The 26,222-nt window shown below is 45.2% G+C and overlaps 1 protein-coding gene across 2 annotated transcripts in view; it reads right to left on the reverse strand.

The window, feature by feature from the left end:
• The window catches only part of AP1S3 (adaptor related protein complex 1 subunit sigma 3), a 75,473-nt gene extending 60,667 nt beyond the window's left edge, over positions 1-14,806 (reverse strand). For both annotated transcript variants that reach the window (XM_001098858.5, XM_028831152.2), the window contains exon 1: positions 14,557-14,806. In XM_001098858.5, the coding sequence (XP_001098858.2) occupies positions 14,557-14,559 (3 nt within the window). In that variant the 5' untranslated portion in view covers positions 14,560-14,806. The remainder of the gene's footprint in view (positions 1-14,556) is intronic.
• Positions 14,807-26,222: the final 11,416 nt, after the last annotated feature.

The raw sequence follows: 26,222 nt of genomic DNA on the forward strand, positions 1-26,222 counted from the left end.
TTTTATATTTTTAGTAGAGACAGGGTTTCACTATGTTGACCAGGCTGGTCTTGAACTCCTGACTTCATGATCCACCTGCCTCGGCCTCCCAAAGCGCTGGGATTACAGGCGTGAGCCACTAGAGCGAGCCAGTTTTGTTAACTTTTTATGTCTTAATAATGTCCCAATTCTGGTAGGTATTCAATAAATACATGCCTAAAGCAAAATAGTAGTGCTGTGCTGCTTCTCACTTGATCTGATGGAAGGCAAAACTGCGCTTACCATAGCAGCTACACACACAGAGATTCACGAGCAAGGCAAGATTCGTGAGCAATGCAGCCACGTGCCTCCTGTGTGCTTGGCTGTTGGCCCCTCCAGCCAGCTGTGGACATGAAAACCCCCATCTTCCAGCCACACTTGGATGAGCCTGGCTCCTGGGCAACAGCGACACAAGGACATATGCTTAACAACTGAGCGTTAGGCCAGCCTTGCTTTGGATTCTGACATACTCGGAAAATAATGTACATTATGTTCATAGAGGCATATTAATATTTTCTTGTAGCTGAAAACAGACTGAGAGCCAGAAAGGGTTTTTAAGATTGTATCTCAGGCCCCAGTTCTCATTTGACAACCGAGGACAGGCCCCAGAGAAGCTAGACATTGCAGGGAGGTCGCAGTTATCGGCACAGCTGAGTACAGAAACGAAGCCCCTCATCGTCCAGTCCAGCAATCCTTCCAAGCAATATGCAATTCTGCCTTTCTAATGGTGTTTGTCTTAAGCTGCTATCAAAATCAACTCCTGGCCAGGCACAGTGGCTCATGCCTGTAATCCCAGCACTTTAGGAGGCCGAGATTGGAGGACTGCTTGAGTCTAGGCGTTCGAAACCAGCCTGGGCAATATAGTGAGACCTTGTCGCCACAAAAAATAGAAAAAATGAGCTTGGCATGGTATCACGACCCGTAGTCCCAGCTACTCGGGAGACTGAGGCAAGAGGATCGCTGAGCCCAGGGTGTGGTGAGCCATGATCACTCCACTGCACTTCAGTCTGACTGACATAACAAGATCCTGTCTTTAAAAAAATAAAAATAGACCGGGCGCAGTGGCTAATGTCTATAATCCCAGCACTTTGGGAGGCCGAGGCAGGTAGATCACCTGAGGTCAGGAGTTAGAGGCCAACCTGACCAACATGGAGAAACCTGTCTTCACTAAAAATAGAAAATTAGCCAGGCATGGTGGTGCATGCCTGTAATCCCAGCTACTCGGGAGGCTGAGGCAGGAGAATCACTTGAACCTGGGAGGCAGAGGTTGCAGTGAGCCGAGATCGTGCCATTGCAGTCTAGCCTGGGCAATAAGAGCGAAACTCCGTCTCAAAAATAAATGAATACATACATATATACATACACACATACATACATAAATATAAAAGTAAAATAAAATAAAATAAACTCCTCTATTACATCAAACTAAAAAGCTTCTGCACAGCAGAGAAAACAACCAACAGAGTGAAGACACAACCTATGGAATGGGAGAAAATATTTGCAATCCATAAATCCAGTAAGGGGTTAATGTCCAAAATACATAAGGAACTCAAACAACTCCATAGCAAAAAAAAAAAAAAAAAAAAAAAACCCAACTGGAAAAAAAAAAAAAGGGCAAAGAACCTACATAGACAGTTCTTGAAAAAAAGATATACAGATGGCCAACCAGTATATGGGAAAAAAAATGCTCAGCATCACTAATCATCTGGAAATGCAAATTAAGAGCCACAGTGAAAAGCCACCTCACACCTGTTAGAAAAGCTACTATCAAAAGATGAAAGATAATAAGTGTTAGCAAGGTTGGAGAGAAGAGACCTTGGTACACTGTTGGTGGGAATGTAAATTAGTACAGCTATTATAGAAAACAGTATCAAGGCCCCCCAAAAAATTAAAAATAGAACTCACATATGATCTAGCAATCGCACTACTGAGTATATACCCAAGGGATACGAAATCAGCATTTGGAAGAGATATCTGCAATCCCAGGTTCATTGCCTCACTCTTCACAATGGCCCAAGATGTAGAATCAACCTAAATGTCCATCAATGGATGGATAAAGAAATTGTGGTATATATTCACAATGGAATAGTATTTGGCCTTTAGAAAGAAGAAAACCCTGTCATTTGTGAGAACATGGATGATCCTGGAGGACATTATGTTAAGTGAGATAAGCCAAGCACAGAAAAAGTACCATACGATCACACTTAAATGTGAAATCAATGAAAGATGAAGTCATAGAAGCAGAGAGTAGAACGGTGGTTACCAGGGGCTGGGGGTACAGAGGAAATTGGGGAGATATTGGTTGAAGGATACAAACTTTCAGTTAGACAACAGGAGTAAATTCAAGAGGTCTATAGTACAACACGGTGACTATAGTTAATAACAATGTATTGTATACTTGAAAATGACTAAGAGTATATTTTCTGTGTTCTCATCACACACACAATTATAAATAGGTGAAGTCATACATATGCTAATTAGCTTGATTTAACCGTTTTGCAATGTGTATGCATATCAAAACAGCCTGTTGTACAGTGTAAATGTATTCAATTTTTGTCCATTTTTAAAAACAGATTTAAAAAATAAGCTTCCCTTCTCAAAGTACACATTAAAGTGGCAGAGGAAGAGAGCCTGGGAGCAGACACATAGGCGCGTAGAGGGAGATGGTAGATGGTTTATCGTTGTTTTTGTGTGCTTGTTTTTTGAAATGGGGTCTTGCACTAGAGTGCAGTGGTGTGATCATGGCTCACTGCAGCCTCAATTTCCAGGGCTCAATTGATCTTCCCACCTCAGCCTCCTGAGTAGTTGGGACTACAGGCATGCACCACCACACCCAGACACCCAGCTAACTTTTGTATGATTTCAGTAAAGATGGGGTTTTGCCATATTGCCCAGGCTGGTCTCAAACTTTTGGGCTCATGCAATCAGCCTGCCTCAAACTCCCAAAGTGCAGGGATTACAGATGTGAGCCACCGGGCCCAGCTATAGATGGTTTTTTAAAGATACACAAAAATATCCAAAAAAGATACATGAGATAATCCACTCAGAGACAAAAGATATACATAGAGACTCCTAAATAGACCTGCAGTTTCAACAGCATCACACCTTGTGCGGAAGGTAAGGTAAGGTCATCCCCTAAGCCATGCAGTTGAGTGGCTGAGGCACCTCCTGACTTTGGATAAGCCACAAGCTACTTTTGATTCATTTCCCCAAATTCAAATGGCAGGTGGGTTGTTTTTGTTGTTGTTGTTGTTGTTGTTGTTGTTTAGAATCTTGCTCTGTCACCCAGGCTGAAGTGCAGTGGCGTGATCTCGGCTCACTGTAACCTCCTCCTCCCAGGTCCAAGTGATTCTCCTGCCTCAGCCTCCCGAGTGGCTGGGATTACAGGTGCTTGCCACATGCGCGGCTAATTTCTATATTTTCAGTAGAGACAGGGTTTCACCATTTGGCCAGGCTGGTCTCGACTCGACCTCAAATCATCCACCTGTCTCGGCCTCCCAAAGTGCTGCGATTGCAGGCATAAGCCACCGCAACTGGCCTAAAAGGAAGTTATTAATAATTTTTTAACTCTAAATATTTTTTAGGTTTGTTTTTTAGTTATGTGAAAAATTTACACGTGGGAAATGTCACTCCAATAATACTGGATAAATAAGTCATTAGTGGGGTTAACTGGAGGGGAAGAGTTGGGGAGAAAGGGTGGAGATGGGAGTGTCAAGGGAGGGGGAGGGGGGAGGGATTGCATTGGGAGTTATACCTGATGTAAATGACGAGTTGATGGGTGCTGACGAGTTGATGGGTGCAGCACGCCAACATAGCACAAGTATACATATGTAACAAACCTGCACGTTATGCACATGTACCCTAGAACTTAAAGTATAATAATAATAATTAAAAAAAAAAAAGAAAGAAAACAGTTGCTCATGGGCGACCTTCACCCAGTTCTCCTCCAGCATTTCTATTTCCTTAATAATTATTCCCTTTCTTTATTCTGCTCACTGATCCCTTCCCTCTCACACATATATCCAGACACTCATACACACACTGTTTTCTGAAAACTGAAGGCGGGGTCATCCCACCCTTCCAGGCTCAGCCCCAGGCCTGTCTCCCATCTCCTCCCCACTGAATTCCTGCAGTAATTATATAATTTAACGACATACTTCAGAGCTTAATTTTCCACTCTAGATTTGCTATGCATGTAAAAAATTTTGCCCAACAACACGACAAGTATCTTGTAATCAAGAAATAGATCTTATACTTGTGGGGTTTTTTCCTATTAGTAATAACCACTGCAGTTAAGAACACAAAGATTGCTGGCCACGGTGGCTCAGGCCTGTCATCCCAGCACTTTGGGAGGCCAAGGCAGGTGGATCACCTGAGGTCAGGAGTTTGAGACCAGCCTGGCCAACATGGTGAAACCCCATTTCTACTCAAAATACAAAAATTAGCCAGGCGTGGTGGCGGGCACCTGTAATCCCAGCTACTAGGGAGGCTGAGGTGAAAGAATAATTTGAACCCAGGACCAGAGGTTGCAGTGAGCCGAGATTGTGCCACTGCACTCCAGCTTGGATGTCAGAGTGAGACTCCATCTCGTAAAAAAAAAAAAGAACACACAGATGAACAGGTGGGAAATACCCTGAAACAGTATTATTTTTCCATTCATCATTTTTCCCTGACAGAGTAATCAACTTTGAATATATCCACAACACCTGTCAGTTGTTTAATTTTTTCCTATAGTAAATATGCTGATTGAATTTCTCCTGGAGTCTTTTGAGAAGCAGACTAGTCCTGTGTTGTGTTTCAAGTCATCCAAGGAGAAAAAAGAGACTGGAAATAGGGGGCAGAAATTCCAGGAAATTTTCAGTACAACTCTGAAGTTGAATAAGACATTAATAACTTGGGGCCAGGCATGGTGGCTTATGCCTGTAATCCCAACACTTTGGGAGGCCAAGCGGGGGTGTATCACTTGAGGTCAGGAGTTCGAGACCAGCCTGGCCAACATGGTGAAACCCCGTCTCTACTAAAAAGACAAAAAGTAGCCGAGGATAGTGGTGTGCGCCCGTAATTCCAGCTAACTGAGAAGCTGAGGCATGAGAATCGCTTGAACCTGGGAGGCAGCGGTTGCAGTGAGCAGAGATTGCAGCACTGCACTTCAGCCTGGGTGACAGAGAGAGAGACTCCGTCTCAAAACAAAACAAAACAAAATTAATAACTTAGGACTCTATTCATATTTCAAAGAGTTTTTTGTTTTTGTTTTGTTTTAAGACAGGGTCTCACTCTGTTGCCCAGGCTGGAGTGCAGGGGCACAATCTCGGCTCACTGCAACCTCTGCCTTCTGGATTCGAGCAATCTTCCCACCTCAGCCTCCCAAGTAGCTGGGAATACAGGCAAGCACCACCACGCCCAGCTAATTTTGAGATGCTTTTTTTGAACGTTGTTCAAGAGGCTATGCTTACTAAGGTAAACTCAACACCCTGCATGGTAATGACCACTTAATGGTTATTAAGAACTTTCATTTTCTTCCTACTCAACACTCATTAAAAATCCATCCCCAGGGCCTTTTATACCTTGACAAAGATGACTTCTGTTACAAGCAAAATTTTGTAAGAGGCGAGCAACGGTATATCCATCATACCCTTTCAAAGTTGACCACTAACAAACTTCAAGCATCCGTCTGAGACAAACCTGCCTTATTGTATATTCAAGTCTTGCCCTCTCCCCATAGTTTTTGCAAAAATGGTTGATGTAGACTAGATTATCAGAGACAGAATGGCCTTTGAAAGGCAGGACTCTCTTATGTAGTGGGCTTAGCATTGAAGACATGACTTCTTAGTAATGAAACTGAAGGTAGGTACTTGTTTACACAACAAAAGAAAAAAGTTCTACACAGACTTCTGAATCATGTTTTTTTTAAAAAAGTGATATTACTGTAACCCTTATCTTCCCCCACCTCCCCAGTATCTGCAGTCCATAATTTTGTTTTGTTTTGAGACAGAGTCTCACTTTGTCACCCAGGCTGGAGGGCAGTGGCATGATCATCTCACTGCAACCTCTACCTCCTAGGTTCAAACTATTCTCCTGCCTCAGCCTGTAACTGAGATTACAGGTGTTTGCCACTACACCCAGCTACATTTTTTTATTTTTAGTAGAGACAGGGCTTCACCATCTTGGCAAAGCTGATCTTGAACTCCTGACCTGGTGATCCACCCACCTTGGCCTCCCAAAGTGCTGGGATTACAGGCATGAGCCACCGCGTCCAGCCAGGACCCTGCATTTTCATTTTGCTCTGGGCACCGCAAATTACGTAGCCAGTCCTGCCTGTCATGGGGCAGGCATCCAAATTATTTGTCCAATATACCCATGAATGAATTAGTGGAAGCTGCCTTAGAAAACAGGTCAATAAGCCATGACTTACAGACCAAATCTGGCCTTCCGCATGTTGTTGTAAATAAAGTTTTATTAAAACACAGCTCCAGCCAAGCACAGTGGCTCATGTCTGTAATCCCAACACTTTGGGAGGCCAAGGCGGGAGGATCACCTGAGGTCAGGAGTTCAAGACCAGCCTGGCCAACATGGCAAAACCCCGTCTCTACTAAAACTACAAAAATTAGCTTGGAAGGCCAAGGCGGGAGGATCACCTGAGGTCGGGAGTTCAAGACCAGCCTGACCAACATGGAGAAACCTCGTCTCTACTAAAAATACAAAATTAGCCTGGCGTGGTGGTGCATTCCTGTAATCCCAGCTACTCGGGAAGCTGAGGCAGGAGGATCGCTTGAACCCAGGAGGCGGAGGTTGTAATGAGCCGAGATCATGCCATTGCACTCCAGCCTGGGCAACAAAAGCAAAACTCTGTCTCAAAAAAAAATTTAAAAATTAGCCGGGTGAGGTGGTGGGCACCTGTAATCCCAGCTACTTGGGAGACTGAGGCAGGAGTATCACTTGAACCTAGGAGGCAGAGGTTGCAGTGAGCTGAGATCACACCACTGTACTCCAGCCTGGGTGACAGAGTGAGACTCCATCTCAAAAAAAAAAAAAAACAAACAAAACAAAAAAAACACAGCTCCATCCATTTGTGTCTTGTCTGTGGCACTTACCCTTTACAACAGAAGAGTTGAGGAATACTGAAAGACTGTAGGGTCCACAAAGTCTAAAATATTTACCATCTGGCCTTTTACAGAGAAAGTTCACTGTCCCCTGCTTTAGTAAATTTTCTCTCCCAATTTTCTATCCAAATAACTGTAACAGCAGGAAAGGCAGGTGGCCTCATGAGACGAGGAGGGTAGCCTAAGCAGCAAGCCATAAACAATATATGTCTTAGGGTTTGTGTGTGTGAATTTTGCATCTGGGAGCCAAATATATTAATATATTAATAGAAAAATATTTTCTTGACTGGGCACTGTGGATCATACCTATAATCACAGCACTTTGGGAGGCCAAGGCAGGCAGATCACTTGAGGTCAGGAGTTCGAGACCAGCATGGCCAAGATGATGAAGCCCTGTCTCTACCAAAAATACAAAAATTAGCCGGGCGTGTAGGCATGCACCTGTAGTCCCAGCTACTCAGGAGACTGAGGCAGGAGAATCGCTTGAACCCGGGAGGCGGAGGTTGCAGTGAGCCGAGATTACGCCACTGTACTCCAGCCTGGGTGACAGAGTGGGACTCCCTCTCAAAAAAAAAAAAAAAAAAAAAATTCTCATTCTGAACTATGCTCCAGGGATGAGTCGTGTTTATCCCTTGACGACCCCTGTCTACAAGGATGAGTACACAGAAGGTATGGGCATCCCAGTTTGCAAACCATGCCTTCATTCGTCATCTTTGATATACCTAGTGTAGAAGGAAGTCTCCCGCAGCATTTCAGTGTCGACCCACACCAATCATTTCTTACCAGCCCAGAAAATCCTGTTAGGGAAGATCCAACAAGGACATTAAATACAGAATCTCTTGTGCACTTTTTCTTAACTGAATGTACTAGGTTCATGCCCCATCACACTGAAAGACTAATGAGGGATCATATTCTTCCCCAGGCAGTTTCAGAAGCTACTGAGAGGCAGGATTTTCAGAGCCCAGTGATGCCTGTAGGAAAGTTTTTAGAAGTGGGTGTTGGCAGAGGCCAGTTTCCTCATGATGGTCAATAGCATTCTATTTCTAACTTGAATGATTTTCAGTATCCCTTTTTCACTGTTAAAATTTTTAACTTGCCTTATTACTAGCAGTGATACAAGAAATACATTTTTTTTTTCGCTTTAATAGAGACAGAGTCTCACTGGTCTCAAACTCCTGGGCTCAAGCAATCCTCCCTCCTCGGTCTCCCAAAGTGCTGGCATGAGCCTCTAACCCTGGGATCTCACTCTGTCACCCAGGCTGGAGTACAGTGGCACAATCACGGCTCCCTGGGACTACATGGGTGCACTACCACGCCCAGCTAATACTTTTTGTATTTTTCATAGGGATGGAGTTTTGCCATGCTGCCTGGGCTGGTCTCAAACTTCCAGAGTCAAGCAATCCACACACCTTGGCCTCCCAAAATGTTAAGATGACAGGCGTGAGCCACCGTGCCCAATACATTTCCTTAGTTAGGGTGCTGGCTGGATAGCTTCATATGCCACTGAGAGAATTTAGGGGCATTTGCCTCTGACATTTGTGTACATTCTTTCGTATCACAGGTTATGGGGGAGCTTTCGTATCATAGGTTTAAAGGGAGTTTTCCTGGACACTAAAGGTTGAACAGGGAAAGTATCGGGGAAAACAAGGTATACCAGAAAGGGAGACTGAGAGAGACAAAGGCAGGCCCCAGGGAAGAAATGAACCACAGAACCACAGTGAAGTTTCAGGTCTCTGGGAGAACCACTCACTATTGTAACAACAAAACAATATCAAAAGAACAATTCATGAAGACATCAAGAACTTATTCTGTCAGCCGGGCACGGTGGCTCATGCCTGTAATTCCAGTACTTTGGGAGGCCGAGGCGGGTGGATCACCATGTCAGGAGATCGAGACCATCCTCGCTAACACGGTGAAACCCTGTCTCTATTAAAAATACAAAAAAATTAGACGGGCGTGTGGTGGCGGGAGCCTGTAGTCCCAGCTACTCAGAAGGCTAAGGCAGAAGAATGGTGTGAACCTGGGAGGCGGAGCTTGCAGTGAGCAGAGATGGCACCGCTGCACTCCAGCCTGGGCAACAGAGTGAGCAGAGTGAAACTCTGTCTCAAAAAAAAAAAAAAGGGTACTTGTTCTGGGGATTATTTAAGGAGTTTTGTGCGTGTGTGTGTGTGTGTGTGCACGTATGTGTGTGCGCGCATGTGTGTGTGTGTTGGAAAGGGTTTTATCATTATGTCTTAAAATGAAATAATTCACGGGACCCAAAAGGACAGAGATATTGGCAACACAGTTCAGCAAATACACAGCGTGCTGCTTCCTTACAGCTGTTGTTGGCAAAATGCCACACAAAAGTTATCAGCAGTTGACAATACTCACCACAAAAAAAAAAAAAAAAAAAACGAGTGATAGAAACTCAGAAGTAACAATCCTGGTAAGGAGTAAATACAAGTCTCACTGATGTTTTTAGGAGACCTGTGGGAAGGGCCAGTGGAGGTGAGCCCTCTTGGGACAACTGAACACCACAAAGGTCATTTCTCCCCGGATCCCAAAGCCCTCGACCTTACACTAACTACTGGCCAGCAGCTTAGATCAAATTTCCAAGGAGGAAAGCACTCATTAGTGTAACAGATCACTTCACCCTCAAACTGGAACTTAAACTGCCAAAATCATTACATGCTTATTACAATTCATTGAAGCCTCAGACAATAAAATTGATATAGAAGGGGAAGGGGGTGTGGCAGGACCTACAGGTTCATAGTTGGGAGTCAGCAAAAGTCACCCTCACCCTCCACAGCTCCATGAGACTACAATGAACAGGGAATTTTTTTTTTTTTTTTTTTTTTTTGCGGGGGGAGAAGGGTGTACTCCTACTATTTCAAACTTAAATATATTCTGAATAAAAAATGGCTTTCCAGTTCTGTTTGGTAAGTTCTCTCAAGTCAGATTTTAAATCGTGCACCCAAAAAAAAAACCTTGATTTTTTTTTTAGCATAAGTCTATCCTACTTTACATAAATAACACACATTATGAGAACAGAATTTGCAGCACAAAAAGATGGTTATTCATGTTCCCAAAGCGATCACCATTTGAGTTTCTTTCAATGGGTGGCTCTACTGTTTTGTTCACAGTATGGTTTTGAATCACCTCAACTTTTCAGAAGTACATGGACTACATACATCAGCACTTGTGGTTTTGTTAAAAGTACCCCAAAGCATTTCAAGTGTACCCTATACACCCCTATTTTGTTAAAGGCAAAATAAATACATAAATACATACATAAACAACATAATCCTCCTTCATCTGTTAACATTGCCAACCATTCAACACACATTCCGCCTCATAAGCCTTTTTAAGCACCCTGGGCTCAGCCCGTGGGATTCCTGAAACATGGTAGCCCTAACACTGTTTTCCAAGGTAGAGATTTCTAAAAGGTGAGATGGAGAAATAAACAATTGCAGTGTGATCCAGATACAAATACAGTCCCAAAATACACCAGATATGAAATCTCTGTGCCAGAAACCAGGGTCACTGGCACCGTGGAATCAAGAACCATTTTCTGTGTGTAAAGTACTAGGTGCCTAGATCTGCCAGTAAGCATCTACCAGTTTCCTAGCATAAGAGTCAGCAAAAGTCAGGAATGAAGCACCAGGAAAGACAGTGAGTTACACAGTGAGCCTCAACAAAGATCTCAGAGCTGCTGGGCAAGGGCTGCCAATTCTTTCTTATGACTTGAAGGTAATAACAGAGAAGAGGTGATGGTTACTGAGCACTTACAACGGCAAAGCTGCTTGAAGCACCTTCACACCCATTCACTCATGGTACCTGTTAAACTTTGGGACAGTGATTATGAAACTTTTTGGATGCCTTTACACTCCTTTTTTTTTCTTTTCTTTTTTTTTTGAGAGTTTTGCTCTTGTTGCCCAGGCTGGAGTGTGATGGTGCAATCTTGGCTTACTGCAACCTCCACCTCCCAGGTTCAGGCGATTCTCCTGCCTCAGCCTCCCAAGTAGCTGGGATTACAGGCATGAGCCACCACACCCAGCTAATTTTGTATTTTTAGTAGAGACAGGGTTTCTCCATGTTGGTCAGGCTGGTCTCAAACTCCCAACCTCAGGTGATCCGCCTGCCAATCCCAAAGACCTTTTTGTTTATGTAGGTTATATCCACTGATATTTATTGTATTTGAAATTAAAATGAAAAAAATAGATATTATATATATTTTAAAACAATACAGCTTGGGCAACATAGGTAGGCTCCATTCTCTGTAAAAAGTAAAAAATTCCACTGGACCCAATTGTTCATGCCTATAATCTCAGCACTTTGGGAGGACAAGATGGGAAGATTGCATGAGTTCAGGAGTTCAAGACCAGCCCGGGCAACAAAGTAAGATCTAATTTATATAAAAATCAAAAAACTACCTGGGTGTGATGGCACACACCTGTGGTCCCAGTTACATGGAAGGCTGAGGTAGGAGGATGCCTTGAGACCAGTGGGTTGAGGCTGCAGTGAGCCATGTTCATGCCACTACACCCTACTCTGTGTGACAGAACAAGCCTTGTCTCAAAAATAAAAAATTAGCTGGGCATGGTGGCATGTGCCTATAGTCCCAGCTACTCAGGAAGCTGAGGTAGGAGGGTTGCTGGAGCCCAGGAAGTTGAGGCTGCTGTGAGCCGTGATCATACCACTGCACTCAGCTTGAGTGACACAAAGACCCTGTCTCAAAAACAAATAAATAAAAATTAAAAAAGAGAGTAAACCTATTACACATTAAACATAAATAACATATTTATGACCAATAACAATATTTTCCACAACAAAAAAAAAAATAGTGAAAAGCATGGCATTGTTTTACAATTTTGCAAATCTCCTTAATATCTGGGCTTATCAAAGACAGTTGGACTTTCCTATCTGCATCTGTGTTCAATCTGTTATACTATCTCAGCTTATGTAGCTGCAAGAAACTTTCACTGTAGTCTTCTGAGGATGAGAATGAAATGGGAAAATGAATATCTTAGTATTGTTATGAAAATAGTTTTGACCTTGCAGACCTCCAGTAAAAGTCTTGGGGACTCCTGGGGGTACCCAGGCCATACTTTCAGAACCTCTGCCTTATGAGTTAGGAGATATTATCTCCATTTTTCAAACGGGCAAACTGAGACAGAGAGGTCAAGGAATTGTCCAAAGCCATACTGCTAGAATAGCTCAGAGCAGATAAAATGCAACGACCATAACAGACTTAACCTTGTTTGTTTGTTGCAAGGATTGAATGAGATCATGAATATAAAGACCAGGACATCCTGCTTGGCTTATCACAAATGCCCAATAATATTAATGTTTCCCCACCAGGTGTGGTGGCTCACGCCTGTAATGCCAGCACTTTGGGAGGCCGACGCAGGTGGATCACGAGGTCAGGAGTTTGAGACCAGCCTGGTCAACATGGCAAAACCCCGTCTCTACTAAAAATACAAAAATTAGCCGGGCATGGTGGCAGGTGCCTGTAATACCAGCTACTTAGGAGGCAGAGGCAGGAGAAATGCTTGAATTTGGGAGATGGAGGTTGCAGGGAGCCAAGATCACGCCACTGCACTCCAGCCTGGGTGACAGACCAAGACTCCATCTCGAAGAAAACAATAATAACAATAATGCTTCCCATTCGGCAAAATCTTGTAGAAAAGCTGAAGAAACTTCCCACATTTCTGATCAACTCATCATACATATGACACCAGCAAGAAAAAATAAAACTCCACCATAGGTATTTTCCAGAGGAGGAGCTTTTCCTCAGAGACAAGACCTTGGCCCATTCCTCAGCACAAAAGCAGCCTTTGATGACTCAGAAAGGCAGGGCCTTATTCCAGCCTCCGTTAGGCAAATGACCCTGGTGGACTGGGCATCTGTCACCTTGTTCCTTGGGAAACTTGAGCAAGCCAAGAAAGCTGCTCCATTATTTACAGCATTGTTTTTGCATCACGCTGTATTTACAAGGAACCCTCAACAGACAAAAATGACGCCGCCAGTGTGTGCAGCCAAACCTTTAGCAGGAACCAGCATCTGTGGTCTTGCTGGCCAGGTGCTCAGCTCTCCTTGTTAATCAACTTTCTTAGCCCACGTGGCCCACCCACTCCTGCCTCCGGTGGGCCCACAGGGTGCAAGTCACTTCCCTTCTGTGGATTTGGGAAGTGATCACACACTTGGGGAAGTGGGACTAGTGACTTTCAGACCACCACACTCTCAAAAGGCTGTCCCTAAACAGCAGGCAAGAGAGCAAGAGGAGCCTGAGCTATCGCTTCCACCCAAGTGCAGTTCACCAGATCGCTCACCAGCAGGGCTGCAGCCGGCCTCAGCTTCCATCCTGACCCCCTATCCCCTGCCCTTACACACCCCAGTCCATTCTCCAACCACAGCCAAAGGGATCTCTTAAAAGTGCACACAAGGCCGGTGCAGTGGCTCACGCCTGTAATCCCAGCACTTTGGGAGGCCGAGGCAGGCGGATCACCTGAGGTCAGGAGTTCGAGACCAGCCTGGCCAACATGGTGAAACCCCTGTCTCTACTAAAAATACAAAAATTAGCTGGGTGTGGTGGTGCGCACCTGTAATCCCAGTTACTCGGGAGGCTGAGGCAGGAGAATCACTTGAACCCAGGAGGCAGAGGTTGCAGTTAGCCGAGATCACACCACTGCACTTCAGCCTGGGTGACAGAGCGAGGTCCGTCTCAAAAAAAAAAAAAAAAAAAAAAAGTGCACAACGGGTAAGGTCAGTTTTCTTGCTAACACGTTCCCAAGGTTTCCCCTACTCAGTTGGAACCAAAACCAAACTCCTTATTTTGGCCTATAAGAACCCGCTTCACCTGGCACATGCCCACCTCTCCTGCCACAAACAAGGCCTTCTCTCCCCCGACCCCCCGCTTTGCTCTCTCTAATCCACCTGTAGCGCCCCTCCAGGACCTCCAGCAGCTAGAACGTCATGTCCTTGAAGAGGCTTTGCCAAATCAAAAGTTGCCACTCCACCCGGTTGTATTTGAGACTTCAGAGCGCTTCTTACTATAGAAGTTCTCTTCATTTTACTTGTATATTACATGCTTCCCTCCCTCCGCATACCCCTCCTAGAAGGTAAGCTTCCTGGAGAGCAGGGGCTCCGCCTAGTCCCCCGCGACATCCCCGCGCCCAGCTCCGAGCCCGGCACAGACTAAGTACTCGGCCAACCGGGATCGAATGAATGAATGGAGCCGCCGCGCCGCGTTGCCTCAGGAATCCCGGGCAAGCGATCCTGGCGCGCCCGCACCGTCCCGGGCGGCGGGTCCACCCGGGCGCACGGTTCGGGGGACCGGGCAGGACTCGGCCCGCACCCCGACCCGGCCGCGCGTCCGGCCCGGACGCTCCAGGTGCCTCCCCGGAGCGCGAGCGCCCCCATCGCCTACCCGGGCCGGCGGTTCCCCCGCACTCACCATGGTGGCTGGGCGGCCGCCGCCCCCGCCTTGCGAGCAAGGAGCGCTGGAGAAGAGAAGGCGAGAGGCGAGCGCAAGAGCCGGTGCGGCTGACAGGTGAGGCGCCCCGCTTAGACCATGGCTGCTTCCCACAATGCCCTCGCGCTGAAAGTTTTCAGACTCCTCCCAGCGCGGCTGCCTCCTCCCCGCGCGCTCCTCCCCGCTGCCTCCTCCCTGCGCACACCTCCCCGCTCCCCCCCTTCTCCCTTCTCCTCATCTTCTTTCTTCCCTTCTCCTTCCTCCTCCCTTCTCCTCCTCCTCCTTCCTCCTTTCTGCCTCTCCTCTGTACCCCCTCCCCGCCCCCGCCTTGGCCGCAGTTGCTCCCGCCCAGCGCGGCCGCACCTGGGGAGAATGCACCTGCTCGCGCGCGCGCCTCTACCCCGACAGCCCGCAGCTCGGAGCAGGTGGGCAGGCGAGAGCTCGTGGCCCGCTAGGAACTCCCTGCGCGGAGAACTCTGGGGACCTTTCGCGATTCTGCCGCACGATTGTGTCCTGTATTCCTTCTACAAACGTTCATCAGACCTGACAAAGATACTTCCGATATACTCGCAGAAAAGTGCCGGAGGCTGTCTTATCCCGAGCCTCCTAGGGAGGGAGCAGTTGGCAGAGAAGGAACTAGAAGCGATTTCTTATCCCCTTCTGCCCCTATTTCACTTTTTAAAAAGTAAACTCTGAAGTTTAAGGGCAAAGATCATTTTAAGCAGGACTTTATTTATTTATTTGTTTGTTTATTTAGAGACGGAGTCTCGCTCTGTCGCCCACTCTAGAGTGCAGTGGGGCAATCTCGGCTCCCTGCAACCTCCGCCTCCTGCATTCAGGGTGATCCACCCACCTCGGCCTCCCAAACTGCTGGGATGACAGGCGTGAGCCACTGCTCCCGGCAGCACGCCCTCCTTTTAAGAAGTCTCTCCTAAGAAGTTGTGGTGTAGAGAGTAGGTTCTCCAATTTCTCTCCTCCCCTTGACTTTTCTTAAGTCTAGAGATTTTACCTGGGGCGTTGAGAGTCTCTAAACCCCCAACCTGTAAGCACAGTTTTTTCTTTTTTCTTTTAATTATATTTACCAGATAGACAGACTAGATGTAAACAAAGTTTTGAATGCATATTTCTGTTTTTTTGAGAAAGGGAGTCCACTGGTTTTATCAAATAGCTAAAGAGATCCTACACCCTGCAAAAGTTAAGAATCATTTCCTGGGCCAGGCCTGGTAGCTCACGCCTGTAATCCCAACACTTTGGGAGGCCGAGGTGGGCGGATCGCTTGAAACCAGAAGTTCGAGACAAGCCTAGCCAACATGGTGAAATCGCATCACTACTAAAAATACAAAAATTAGCTAGGCGTGGTGGCACACGTCTGTAGTCCCAGCTACTAGGGAGGCTGAGGCAGGAGAGAATCGCTTGAACAGGGAGGCAGAGGTTGCAGTGAGCTGAGATCATCAAGCCTAGGTAACAAAGTGAGACTCAGTCTGGGAAAAAAAACAAAACAAAACACCATTTCCTGGGTGATCCCTGGAACCCCAAATCAGTGAAAGTCCTTCCCAGGATCTGTTGTGTACCTTCCTATGGATGTAGGCCCACCCAGGTGACTGAAAGTAAGGGGAACTCCATCCACCCCTGCATTCACACTCAAATATTCATCACTAGGCCAGGCCCTGCAACAGGAGCCTGGGGGACCCAGCTGGGAACAAACAGGTGGTCTGTCTCCTGGAGCTTACAGTCTCTTGTGGGACAACACATAATAAACAAGTAAATAAAATATAAAATATAAGAAATTCAAATGAGTGCTAAGAAGGAGATATTTGAGTTCCTGGGATGGGCACAGGGAAGCTACATTGATATAGCTGAGTGGTCAAGTAAGTGCCCTCTGGGGAGGTGACAGGAGACTTGGATGTGAGAAGCCAGTGCTCTGAAGAAGAAGAAGAAAAAAAAGTCCTTCTGGAAAGACTTCAAAAAAAGGCCTCTATGTGAGTTAAGTGCCAGGAGGCCCAGAGGTGGGCAGGGGCCAGAGGCAATGAGTGTTCTCTACATTAGGGCATCACTGCAAGCCCCCAGGAGAGCCAGAGCCTCCAGCCTCAAAGCTCTGAAACCTGGACTTGTGACATTCTGCCGGGGGCATTGGAAGAGGACTGTCTGACAACAGTTAAACCCCAGGCAGTGGGGTGATTTCACTTCCTGAAAGAAAAGTGAATCTAGGAGAGCTACTTTTTAACTCCTGTGTTCTCCCCGCAGGGCCTGTTCCTTCCCTAACTCAGGACATCATGCTTTATCTAACTAGATAGAATCTAATGTTTGTGCTTCTCCTCCTTTCTAGGTAACTTCAGGACAGGGCCCATCTCTGTGTCACCATCCAGAGCCTTCTGTTGTAAGGGTTTCTTTGCTAGTGGGAAAGAAGCAGAATTACTAAAGGTGAATTTCAAAGCTAAAGAAATCTCAGGCCAGGCACCATGGCTCATGCCTGTAATCTCAAGACTTTGGGAGACGGAGGTGGGTGGATCACCTGACATCAGGAGTTCAAGACCAGCCTGGCCAACATGGTGAAACCCCTAATACAAAAATTAGCCGGGTGTGGTGGCGGGTGCCTGTAATCCCAGCTACTCCGGAGACTGAGGCAGGAGAATCGCTTGAACCCCGAAGGCGGAGTTTGCAGTGAGCCGAGATCCCCACCGCACTCCAGCCTGGGCAACACTATGAGATTATCTCAAAAAAATAAAAAAATTTTTAAAAGCTGAAGAAATCTTCTCAGTGCTCTTGCCATGACAGTTAAGTCAAATATTAAAACAGGAGAGGCCAGGAGTGATGGCTCACGCCTGTAATCCCGGCACTTTGGGAGGCTGAGGTGGGTGGATCGCCTGAGGTCAGGAGTTTGAGACCAGCCTGACTAACATGGTGAAACCCTGTCTCTACTAAACACAAAAAAATTAGCCAGGCGTGGTGGCACGTGCCTGTAGTCCCAGCTACTTGGGAGTCTGAGACAAGAGAATGGCTTGAACCTGGGAGATGGAGGTTGCAGTGAGCCTAGATTGTGCCACTGCACTCCAGCCTGGCCAACAAGAGCTAAACTCCATCTCAAAAAATTAAAATTAAAAAAATAAAGCAGGAGAAGGTTCCCTTACCGTGTGGCTCATGGTCGGAGAGGGTGTAATTAAAGACGTGGAGGTTGAGGGGGGCAGGTAACTTAAAAAGTATTAGTGTCCTTTGCCTTTCCTCCTGGCCTGGCTGAGATGGGCAGTGGATGCTCTCTGGGGCCTCTGCCACCCAGTATGTTTCCCTCCAGATTCTCACACCATACCCCAAATCACCAAAGAGGGAAGCCTGCAGTGAGCCTCACACTTCACAGGGTTATCTTAGCTGCCCCTAAAATAATGTGTAAGAAAGGGAGCACCGTGGACATGGTACAGGTGAGAGCCTGAGGCTCAGAGGCTCAAAAGGAATAATAAGAGGCATGCTGGGCACAGTGGCTCAGGCTTGTAATCCCAGCGCTTTGGGAGGCCGAGGCAGGAGGATTGCTTAAGGTCAGGAGTTTGAGATCAGTCTGGGCAACATGGGAAGACCCCATCTCTATTTTAAAGATAATAATAACAAAAATAAGTATAAAAAGAAGCTAATAAGAGGCAGGGATAAGCCTAGAATCAAGGCACTAAGATTCAAGTTGGTTCCCCCTAAAGCCCTACTCCTGACAGACCTACTCAGAACACAACAGTGCGAGTTAAGCAGCATTTATGTCGTCACTCATTTGTCTCAGAAGAATAACATGCATTTTTAAGCTTTGACTTCTCCTTTAAAAAAAATAAAATCTATAGAGCTAGGATCTTACTATGTTGCCCAGGTTGATCTTGAGAATCCCTGGCCTCAACGGCTCCTCCTGTCTTGGCCTCCCAAAGTGCTGGGATTATAAGCATGGGCCACCACACCCAGCCTTAGTCTCGACTTCTGTATCCCATCATGCTCCTGTTCAAACTCCTGACTCCACATCAGGCCCACCAATAGCAAAACCCCAGGGAGGACCCAGAGGCCCTATCACTCAAGATGTACCACTCTAAAGAGGAGTTCCCTGGTCAGATCCTGAAGAGGGTTTTAGATTCAAAATCTAATGTCATAGAAGACCAGTACAGTGTATTACGTGGTTCCGGTTAGGTTGTTTATGAGCTGGTGCATGTGACTCTGTGTGTGTATATTTACTCATAAAACAATGCCCTGGCATTTGGTCAACTTGATTTAGGAGTTTCACTTCTCAGATCATTCTATATTTAAATATTAGCAGAAGATGCAGAGAGAGTGCAGTAAAAGCCACCATCAAGTCCACAGCAAGGGAGAAGAGCAAGTTAGGGACAAGATAATAAAGTAAAATAATGATAATCTACCAAAATACTAACTTCAGAGAAACTGTGAAAGATCAAGCTGTGAGTTTAAGAAACGGAAAGAAGCAAAGGAGAGGCCAACTTCAAAGTCAGCTTACGCAGTGCCTTCACAGGCATTAATTGAAGCCTGGTCCTGCTGTTCTTTACTGCCCTCTTATTAATGTCTTAAGTAATCTACATCACCAATAATCCCTTCTGCAGCGTTCAGGAATTCATCTTGTCAGGGTGAAACTTTTAGTATGAGGCCTTTTGCTCTTTAGAAACACCCTTTACTTTTCAAAAGAGGGCCTATTATTCCAAATGGAAAAACTCTACTTAATATATTTCTAAAGAGTATTTTCAGAAAATTTTTAATTATAAAATAATATAGGTTCATTGCAGATTTGGAAAACATCGGAAGGTGTTATTTCAAAACCTCACTCTAGGCTGGGTGCAATGGCTCACCTCTCTAATCCCAGCACTTTGGGAGGCTGAGGCTGGTGGATCACCTGAGGTTCGGAGTTCGAGATTAGCCTGGTCAACATAGTGAAACTCCGTCTCTACTAAAAATACAAAAATTAGCTGGGCATGATGGCAGATGCCTGTAATCACAGATACTTGGGAGGCTGAGGCAAGAGAATCTCTTGAACCCAGGAAGCGGGGGTTGCAGTGAGCCGAGACCACGTCATTGCACTCCAGCCTGGGCAACAGGAACAAAGCTCCATCTCAAAAAATAAAAAATAAACATAAAATAAAAACCTCCCTCTAATTCTACCAACAAGAGGCCAGGTGAGCTGGCTCCCACCTGTAATCCCAGCACTTTGGGAGGCTGAGGCGGGTGGATTGCCTGAGGTCAGGAGTTCGAGACCAGCCTGGTCAATATGGTGAAACCCTGTCTCTACTAAAAATACAAAAATTAGCTGGGTGTGGTGGCACATGCACGTAATCCTAGCTACTTAGGAGGCTGAAGCAAGAGAATTGCTTGAACCCAGGAGGCGGAGGTTGCAGTGAGCCGAGACTGCATCACTACACTCCAGCCTGGGTGACACAGCAAGACTCTGTCTCAAAAATAATAATAATAATTCTACCAACAAGAAATAACCATTGTTATATTTGGCGTATTTCCTTGCATATTTGTATTCTACAGAGATAGAAAAGGATAGAAAGATTTTTTTATTTTATTTTATTTTTTGGACAGGGTCTCACTTTGTTGCCCAGGCTGGAGTGCAATAGCATGATCTCACCTCACTGCAGCCTCGACTTCCTTGGTTCAAGTGATCCTCCTGCCTCAGCCCCCCATGTAGCTGGGACTACAGGCATGCACCACCACACTCGGCTAATTTTTGTATTTTTCTTAGAAACAGGGTTTTGCCATGTTGCCCAGGTTGGTGCCGAACTCCTAAGCTCAAGTAATCCACCTGCCTCAGCCTCCCAAAGTGCTGGGATTATAGGCGTGAGCCACTGTGCCCAGCTGAAATGTTTTTAAAACCAAAATTGAAATTCTACTGCCGTGGTTTGAATGAGAGTCCCCTCTAAACTTCATGTTGAAACTTAATCCCCACTGTGGTAGTTTTAAGAGGTGGGGCCTTTGGAGAAGTGATGATTAGTGGATTAATGGATTAGTACCTTACCAAAGGGCTGGAGGAAACTAGCTTAGTCCCTTTTTAGCCTTCCATCCCTTCTACCACATGAAGACTCAACTTTCGCCCCCCTGGAGGATGCAGCAACAAGGCACCATCTTAGAATAGAGACTGAGCCCTCACCAGACATTGAACCTGCTGATGCCTTGATCTTGGACTTCCAGCCTCCTCCAGAACTGTGAGAAATTATTATTATTATTATTTTTTTTTTTTTTTTTTTTTTTTTTTTTTAGCAAGAGACTCGCTCTGTCACCAGGCTGGTGAGCAGTGGTGCAATCTTGGCTCACTGCAACCTCTGCCTCCCGGGTTCAAGCGATTCCCCTGCCTCAGCCTCCCAAGTAGCTGGGATTACAAATGAGTGCCACCATGCCCTAATTTTTGTATTTTTTTTTAGTAGAGACGGGGTTTCACCACATTGGCCAGGATGGTCTCAATCTCCTGACCGCGTGATCTGCCAGCCTCAGCCTCCCAAAGTGCTAAGATTACAGGCATGAGCCACCATGCCCAGTGATAAATCAATTTCTATTTCTTATAAATTATCCAGACTCAGGCATTTTGTTATAGCAGCACGAACGAACTGAGACACCTATTGTATGTACTCTTTTGCATCCTACTGGGTTTCTTGTAGTAGCACAGTTATGGAACAAATATTGTTTGAACATCTACTCTCGTGATAAGAACTGTGCTTGGCACTGGGCATAGAACAGTGAAGAGAGGAGTCATGGTCCCTCTCAGGGTGAATGTACAGTGTTATGGGGGAAGACAAATATGAAATAAATAATAGCATACATAAATGTTTAATTATCATGAATGCTCTGAAAGGAAAGGATAAGATGTTAGCAAACATGCAACAAAGAATTTGCTGGTGGACATTTCCTGTTTGCCTCCCCAGGTCCATTCACCTGCTTCCTGTAATTTTCAGTTTGGGCTTGGGGACCCAACCCACACATAAACTCTTAACTTTAGGAGTTGCACATGATGCTCTCCTGGCCAATCAGAATATTGCTTTCCCACAGCAATAATGATTGGTTCTAAAATAAGCATATTCCCAGAGTCAAATAATTCAAGCCAATAAGACTAAATTCTGGGCTGGGCGCGGTGGCTTATGTCTATCATCCCAGCACTTTGGGAGGCTGAGGTAGATGGATTACCTGAGGTCAGGAGTTTAAGAACAGTTTGACCAATATGGCAAAACCCCATCTCTACTAAAAATACAAAAATTAGCTGGGCGTGGTGGTGCGCACCTGTAATCCCAACTACTCATGAGGCTGAGGCAGGAGAATCACTTGAACCTTGGAGACAGAGGTTGCAGTGAGCCGAGATTGCGCCATTGCACTTCAGCCTAAGTGACAGAGTGAGACTCTGTCTCAGAAAAAAAAAAAAAAACAGAGTACATTCTGGGACATTTTGTGGAACCCTCTTAGAGTGCATCCACTCTTCCTGTTAGGCTTGAATGCGAAGGAAGAAGCTGGAGCTGCTGCAGCCAGTTTAGCACCATGAAGGCTGAGCTTCTCTATGGAGCCCACATCAAGGATTGGACTAAGAGGAGGAGAGATACACAGATCCTAGTGACACTTTTTGAGGCCTGCATCAAACCTGATGCTAACCCTGGACTTTGCAGTAAACTGAACCAATTTGGTTTGTCACTTGTGGCCAAGTTGATTCAGGACATAAAAGAGTCAGGGAACAGAAGTATAAACTTAGGCTTGAAGAATGAGCGAGAGTTAAGCTGGTCTGGAGCAGAAATGAAACACAAAGAGCAATTGAAGCAGAGGAGACAGCCTGTGTCATGAGCAAGAGACCTGGAGTGGAAGTGGCCACAGAATATTGCAGCAAGAAAGCCAGAGTTCAGGAAGCGGTTGGATCATGCAGGTCCTTGGAGGTCTCATTAATGATTCAGAATGGGAGACCAAGAAATGGAGACCATTTAAGGCTTACACAAGCAGTGAAGTGGCAAGATCACGCTTTAGAGATGTTTATTAATAATTCCATAATCTGGCCGGATGCAGTGGCTCACGCCTATAATCCCAGCATTTTGGGAGGCCAAGGCGGGTGGATCACTTGAGGTCAGGAGTTCAAGACCAGCCTGGCCAACATGGTGAAACCCCATCTCTACTAAAAATATAAAAATTAGCCAGGCATGGTGACGCATGCCTATAATCCCAGCTACTCAGGAGGCTGAGGCAGGATAATCGCTTGAACCCAGGAGGCAGAGGTTGCAGTGAGCTAAGATCATGCCATTGCACTCCAGCCTGGGCAACAGAGTGAGATTTTGTCTAAATAATAATAATAATAAATAATTCCATAATCCTATTTGCTACAGTGTCAAGAATAGAACCATGGCAGACGAGAGAGGATAAAAGACTTGTTAATAGGCATAACATTTCAAGTGAGAGATGATATGGTGGCTTCAACCAGGATAGTCATAGTGGACTTTTCACTTATTATACATGAGAATCTCCCAATATCAATTTCTAGCTTTTTTTTTTTTTTCTCCAGACAGTGTTGCACTCTGTCACCCATGCTGGAGTGCAGTGGCATGATCTTGGCTCTCTGAACCTCCGTCTCCCCAGGTTCAAGCGATTCTCCTGCCTCAGACTCTCGAGTCACTAGGATTACAGGCACGTGCCACCACGTCCAGCTAATTTTTTGTATTTTTAGTAGAGATGGGGGGTTTTGCTATGTTGGCTAGGCTGGTCTCGAACTCCTGACCTGAAGTGATCCGCCCACCTCAGTTTCCTAATTTCCTAAAGTGCTGGGATTACAGGTGTGAGCCACCACACCGGCCAATTTCTAACTTAAAAAAGAAAAAAAAATCCATGATACTTAAAGGACATTTAATAGACCATTTCGGGTTGTTCATTCTCTATTTCCTTATAATTGGATAAGTAATATAATTCCTGGAGTCTATGTTCTTAAAACGAAATACAGAGAATGTTTCCAGTTGTTATTTTACAAATACTACAACAGAAGTCCTGTGCATAAAATTTGTGTCCAAGCTTCTGGTTATATCAGGATAAATTCATAAAGGGTTTTGTGTGTGTGTTTTTGTTGTTGTTGTTTAGGGTTTTTGTTTTGTTTTGTTTTAACAGGGTCTTGCTTTGTTGCCCAGGATGAAGTGCAGTTGCACAATCAGGGCTTATTGCATCAGTATCTATCTATTCATCAAGAAAGATTGTACTGGGTTTCCACTGGTATATGAGAGTCTCCGTTTCACCAGTTCCTATCAGTAATGACAACTCATGTGATTCTTGAGTTAGGAATAAATTCCTGCTGGGTGTGGTATGATCTCATCCCACATTCTTTCAATCCACTCTCATTAGGCTTCTGCTCTCGCACTCCACCAAGATACTTTTATAAGATTACCGATGAGATCACCATGAGCTTGCACTGTCTGATCCAATGGGCAACACTCAGACTTCATCTCATTTCACACATCAGCAGCCTTTGACCACACTGCTCCTGACCCTCTCCAGGAAGAAACACTGCTCTCTTGGCCTCTACAGCACCCCTCTCTGGGCTCTCCTTCTACTTCATTGGCCATGTCCCTTTGTTATTGAATCCCTCTCATCTTCCAAACTTCTACATGTTGTCATACCCCAAGTTCAGTCTTTGGACAGCTCTCATCTTCACACTCACCCCCTAGTTTAGCTGGAACATGGAGAAAGTTAGGAAAGTGGGTATTTTAAACCTGCTAGTATAGGTTGAGACCCATACTTTGAAGACAACTTATGCCAGTCAAATAATTTAGACAAGGAAGATTTATCACAGGGTTTTGAATCATGTCGATGAAAAGAGTCAAACTCTGTAAAATATTTTAAAAGATTTATTCTGAGCCAAATATGAGTGACCATGGCTTGTGGACCCAGTCCTCAGGAGGTGTGCCCAAGGTGGTTGGGGTGAGTTGCTTTTATACATTTAGAGAGGCATGAGACATCAATCAAATACATTTAAGAAACACATTGGTTTGGTCCCAAAAGGCAGGACAACTCAAAGGCGGGCGGGGTAGGAGGGAACTTCCAACATTTTCTGGTTGACAATTGGTTGAGTTTGTCTAAAGACCTGGGATTGATAGAAAGGAAATGTTCAGGTTAAGATAAAAAATTGTGGAGGACAAGGTTCTTTTTGCAGTGGCTGCCCTTAGAGACAACCGATGACAAATGTTTCCTATTCAGATCTTTAAAAGGTGCTAGACTTTTAGTTAATATCTTTACCATTGTGGGGTGGGGGGTCGGGGGGACCTGGAAGAAAAAGATCTAGCTATGTTAATGGAGATTCTTCGCAGATGCAAATCTTCTCCCACAAAGGACAACTTTGCAGGGCCTTTCAAGATATGGCAAAGAAATATGTTTTGGGGTAAAATATTTTTATTTTCTTCCTTATCTTGTAATGTTATGCCAGAGTCATGTTGGAAAGTAACTCATGATATATAGGGCTAAATAAAACCCATCTGATGAGAATTTATGGTTTGTAGGGCATGACTCTCCAGACCCCTTAGGAATTTGGGCAAGATAAAAAAAATCAGAGCTTAGTTCTCAGTCAGGATGAGGATGATGGGGGCAGAGTACAGGGCAAGGGGTTACTGTGTGGCTGGAACAAGGCTGTGCCTGGGGGGAGATGAACTTGAGAAGGTATTAGGCTGCAGGGCATAGGGACATAATGCTGGAAGAAACTGTTCAAACAGCTGCGAGCCCAATTGGGTGAGACTTTAAATGCATTTTTTTTTTCCAGATCTGAGAAGAAGCTGGTCATCTGGCCATGAAATTAAAAGTCTGTGTATAACTTAATTCATAAACATGTGCACACGTACACACACACATGCCCCCATAGAAGCAACTCTTTGAATTCCTCATTCAGTTCCTTTAGGTTGTGGCTCTTATTGCCAATTGAAATTAATCACCAGGGAAGGCCCGTATACAAATTCTCGAGTTGTTTCCATTTCTACCTGAGCATGTTTACAACATGCTTTCCATGCAGTCAGGATTTATGAAAAGAGGGGTTCGAATCCAGAGCCAGAGCCATGGTGGGTGCCAGACAGATCCCTAAGGAAAGTGCAAAAGCCAGCAAGCCAGTTGCCACAGGTTTATAGTCACCAGGGATGTGCTCTGCAGTGGATGCCTTGAGTAGGTCCCTCCCTCTTCAGGAAAAGGCTTGGACTGCCAGGCTCCAGGTCCATCCATAAATTACTTTTGCCCATTATCTCTAAAGACCACGAATTCATTAAACAAAACATAGCTACATACATATCACCAAGGGTTGGTCTGCCTTATTGTTTGTTCATGACATCCTTAGGATTTGTGTAGACGTAGCATAATGTGAAACTGTGAGAATGTAAAATTATTAAAGAATGAGGCAAATATACCTAGAGTCACTTTCATCTTCTGCACTAGGGGTTTAATGGCATCTTAATCCAGATGACCTATCATATTAGTCCATTTTCACATTGCCGATAAAGACATACCCGAGACTGGGCAATTTACAAAAGAAAGAGGTTTAATGGACTTACAGTTCCATGTAGCTGGGAAGGCCTCACGATCATGGTGGAAGGTGAAAGCCATGTTTCACATGGAGGCAGACAAGAGAAGAGAGCTTATCCAGGGAAACACCCCTTTTAAAGCCATCAGATCTTGTGAGACTCATTCACTATCATGAGAAC

The sequence above is a fragment of the Macaca mulatta genome, chromosome 12 (assembly GCF_049350105.2).
Source record: "Macaca mulatta isolate MMU2019108-1 chromosome 12, T2T-MMU8v2.0, whole genome shotgun sequence".
NCBI lineage: Eukaryota > Metazoa > Chordata > Mammalia > Primates > Cercopithecidae > Macaca > Macaca mulatta.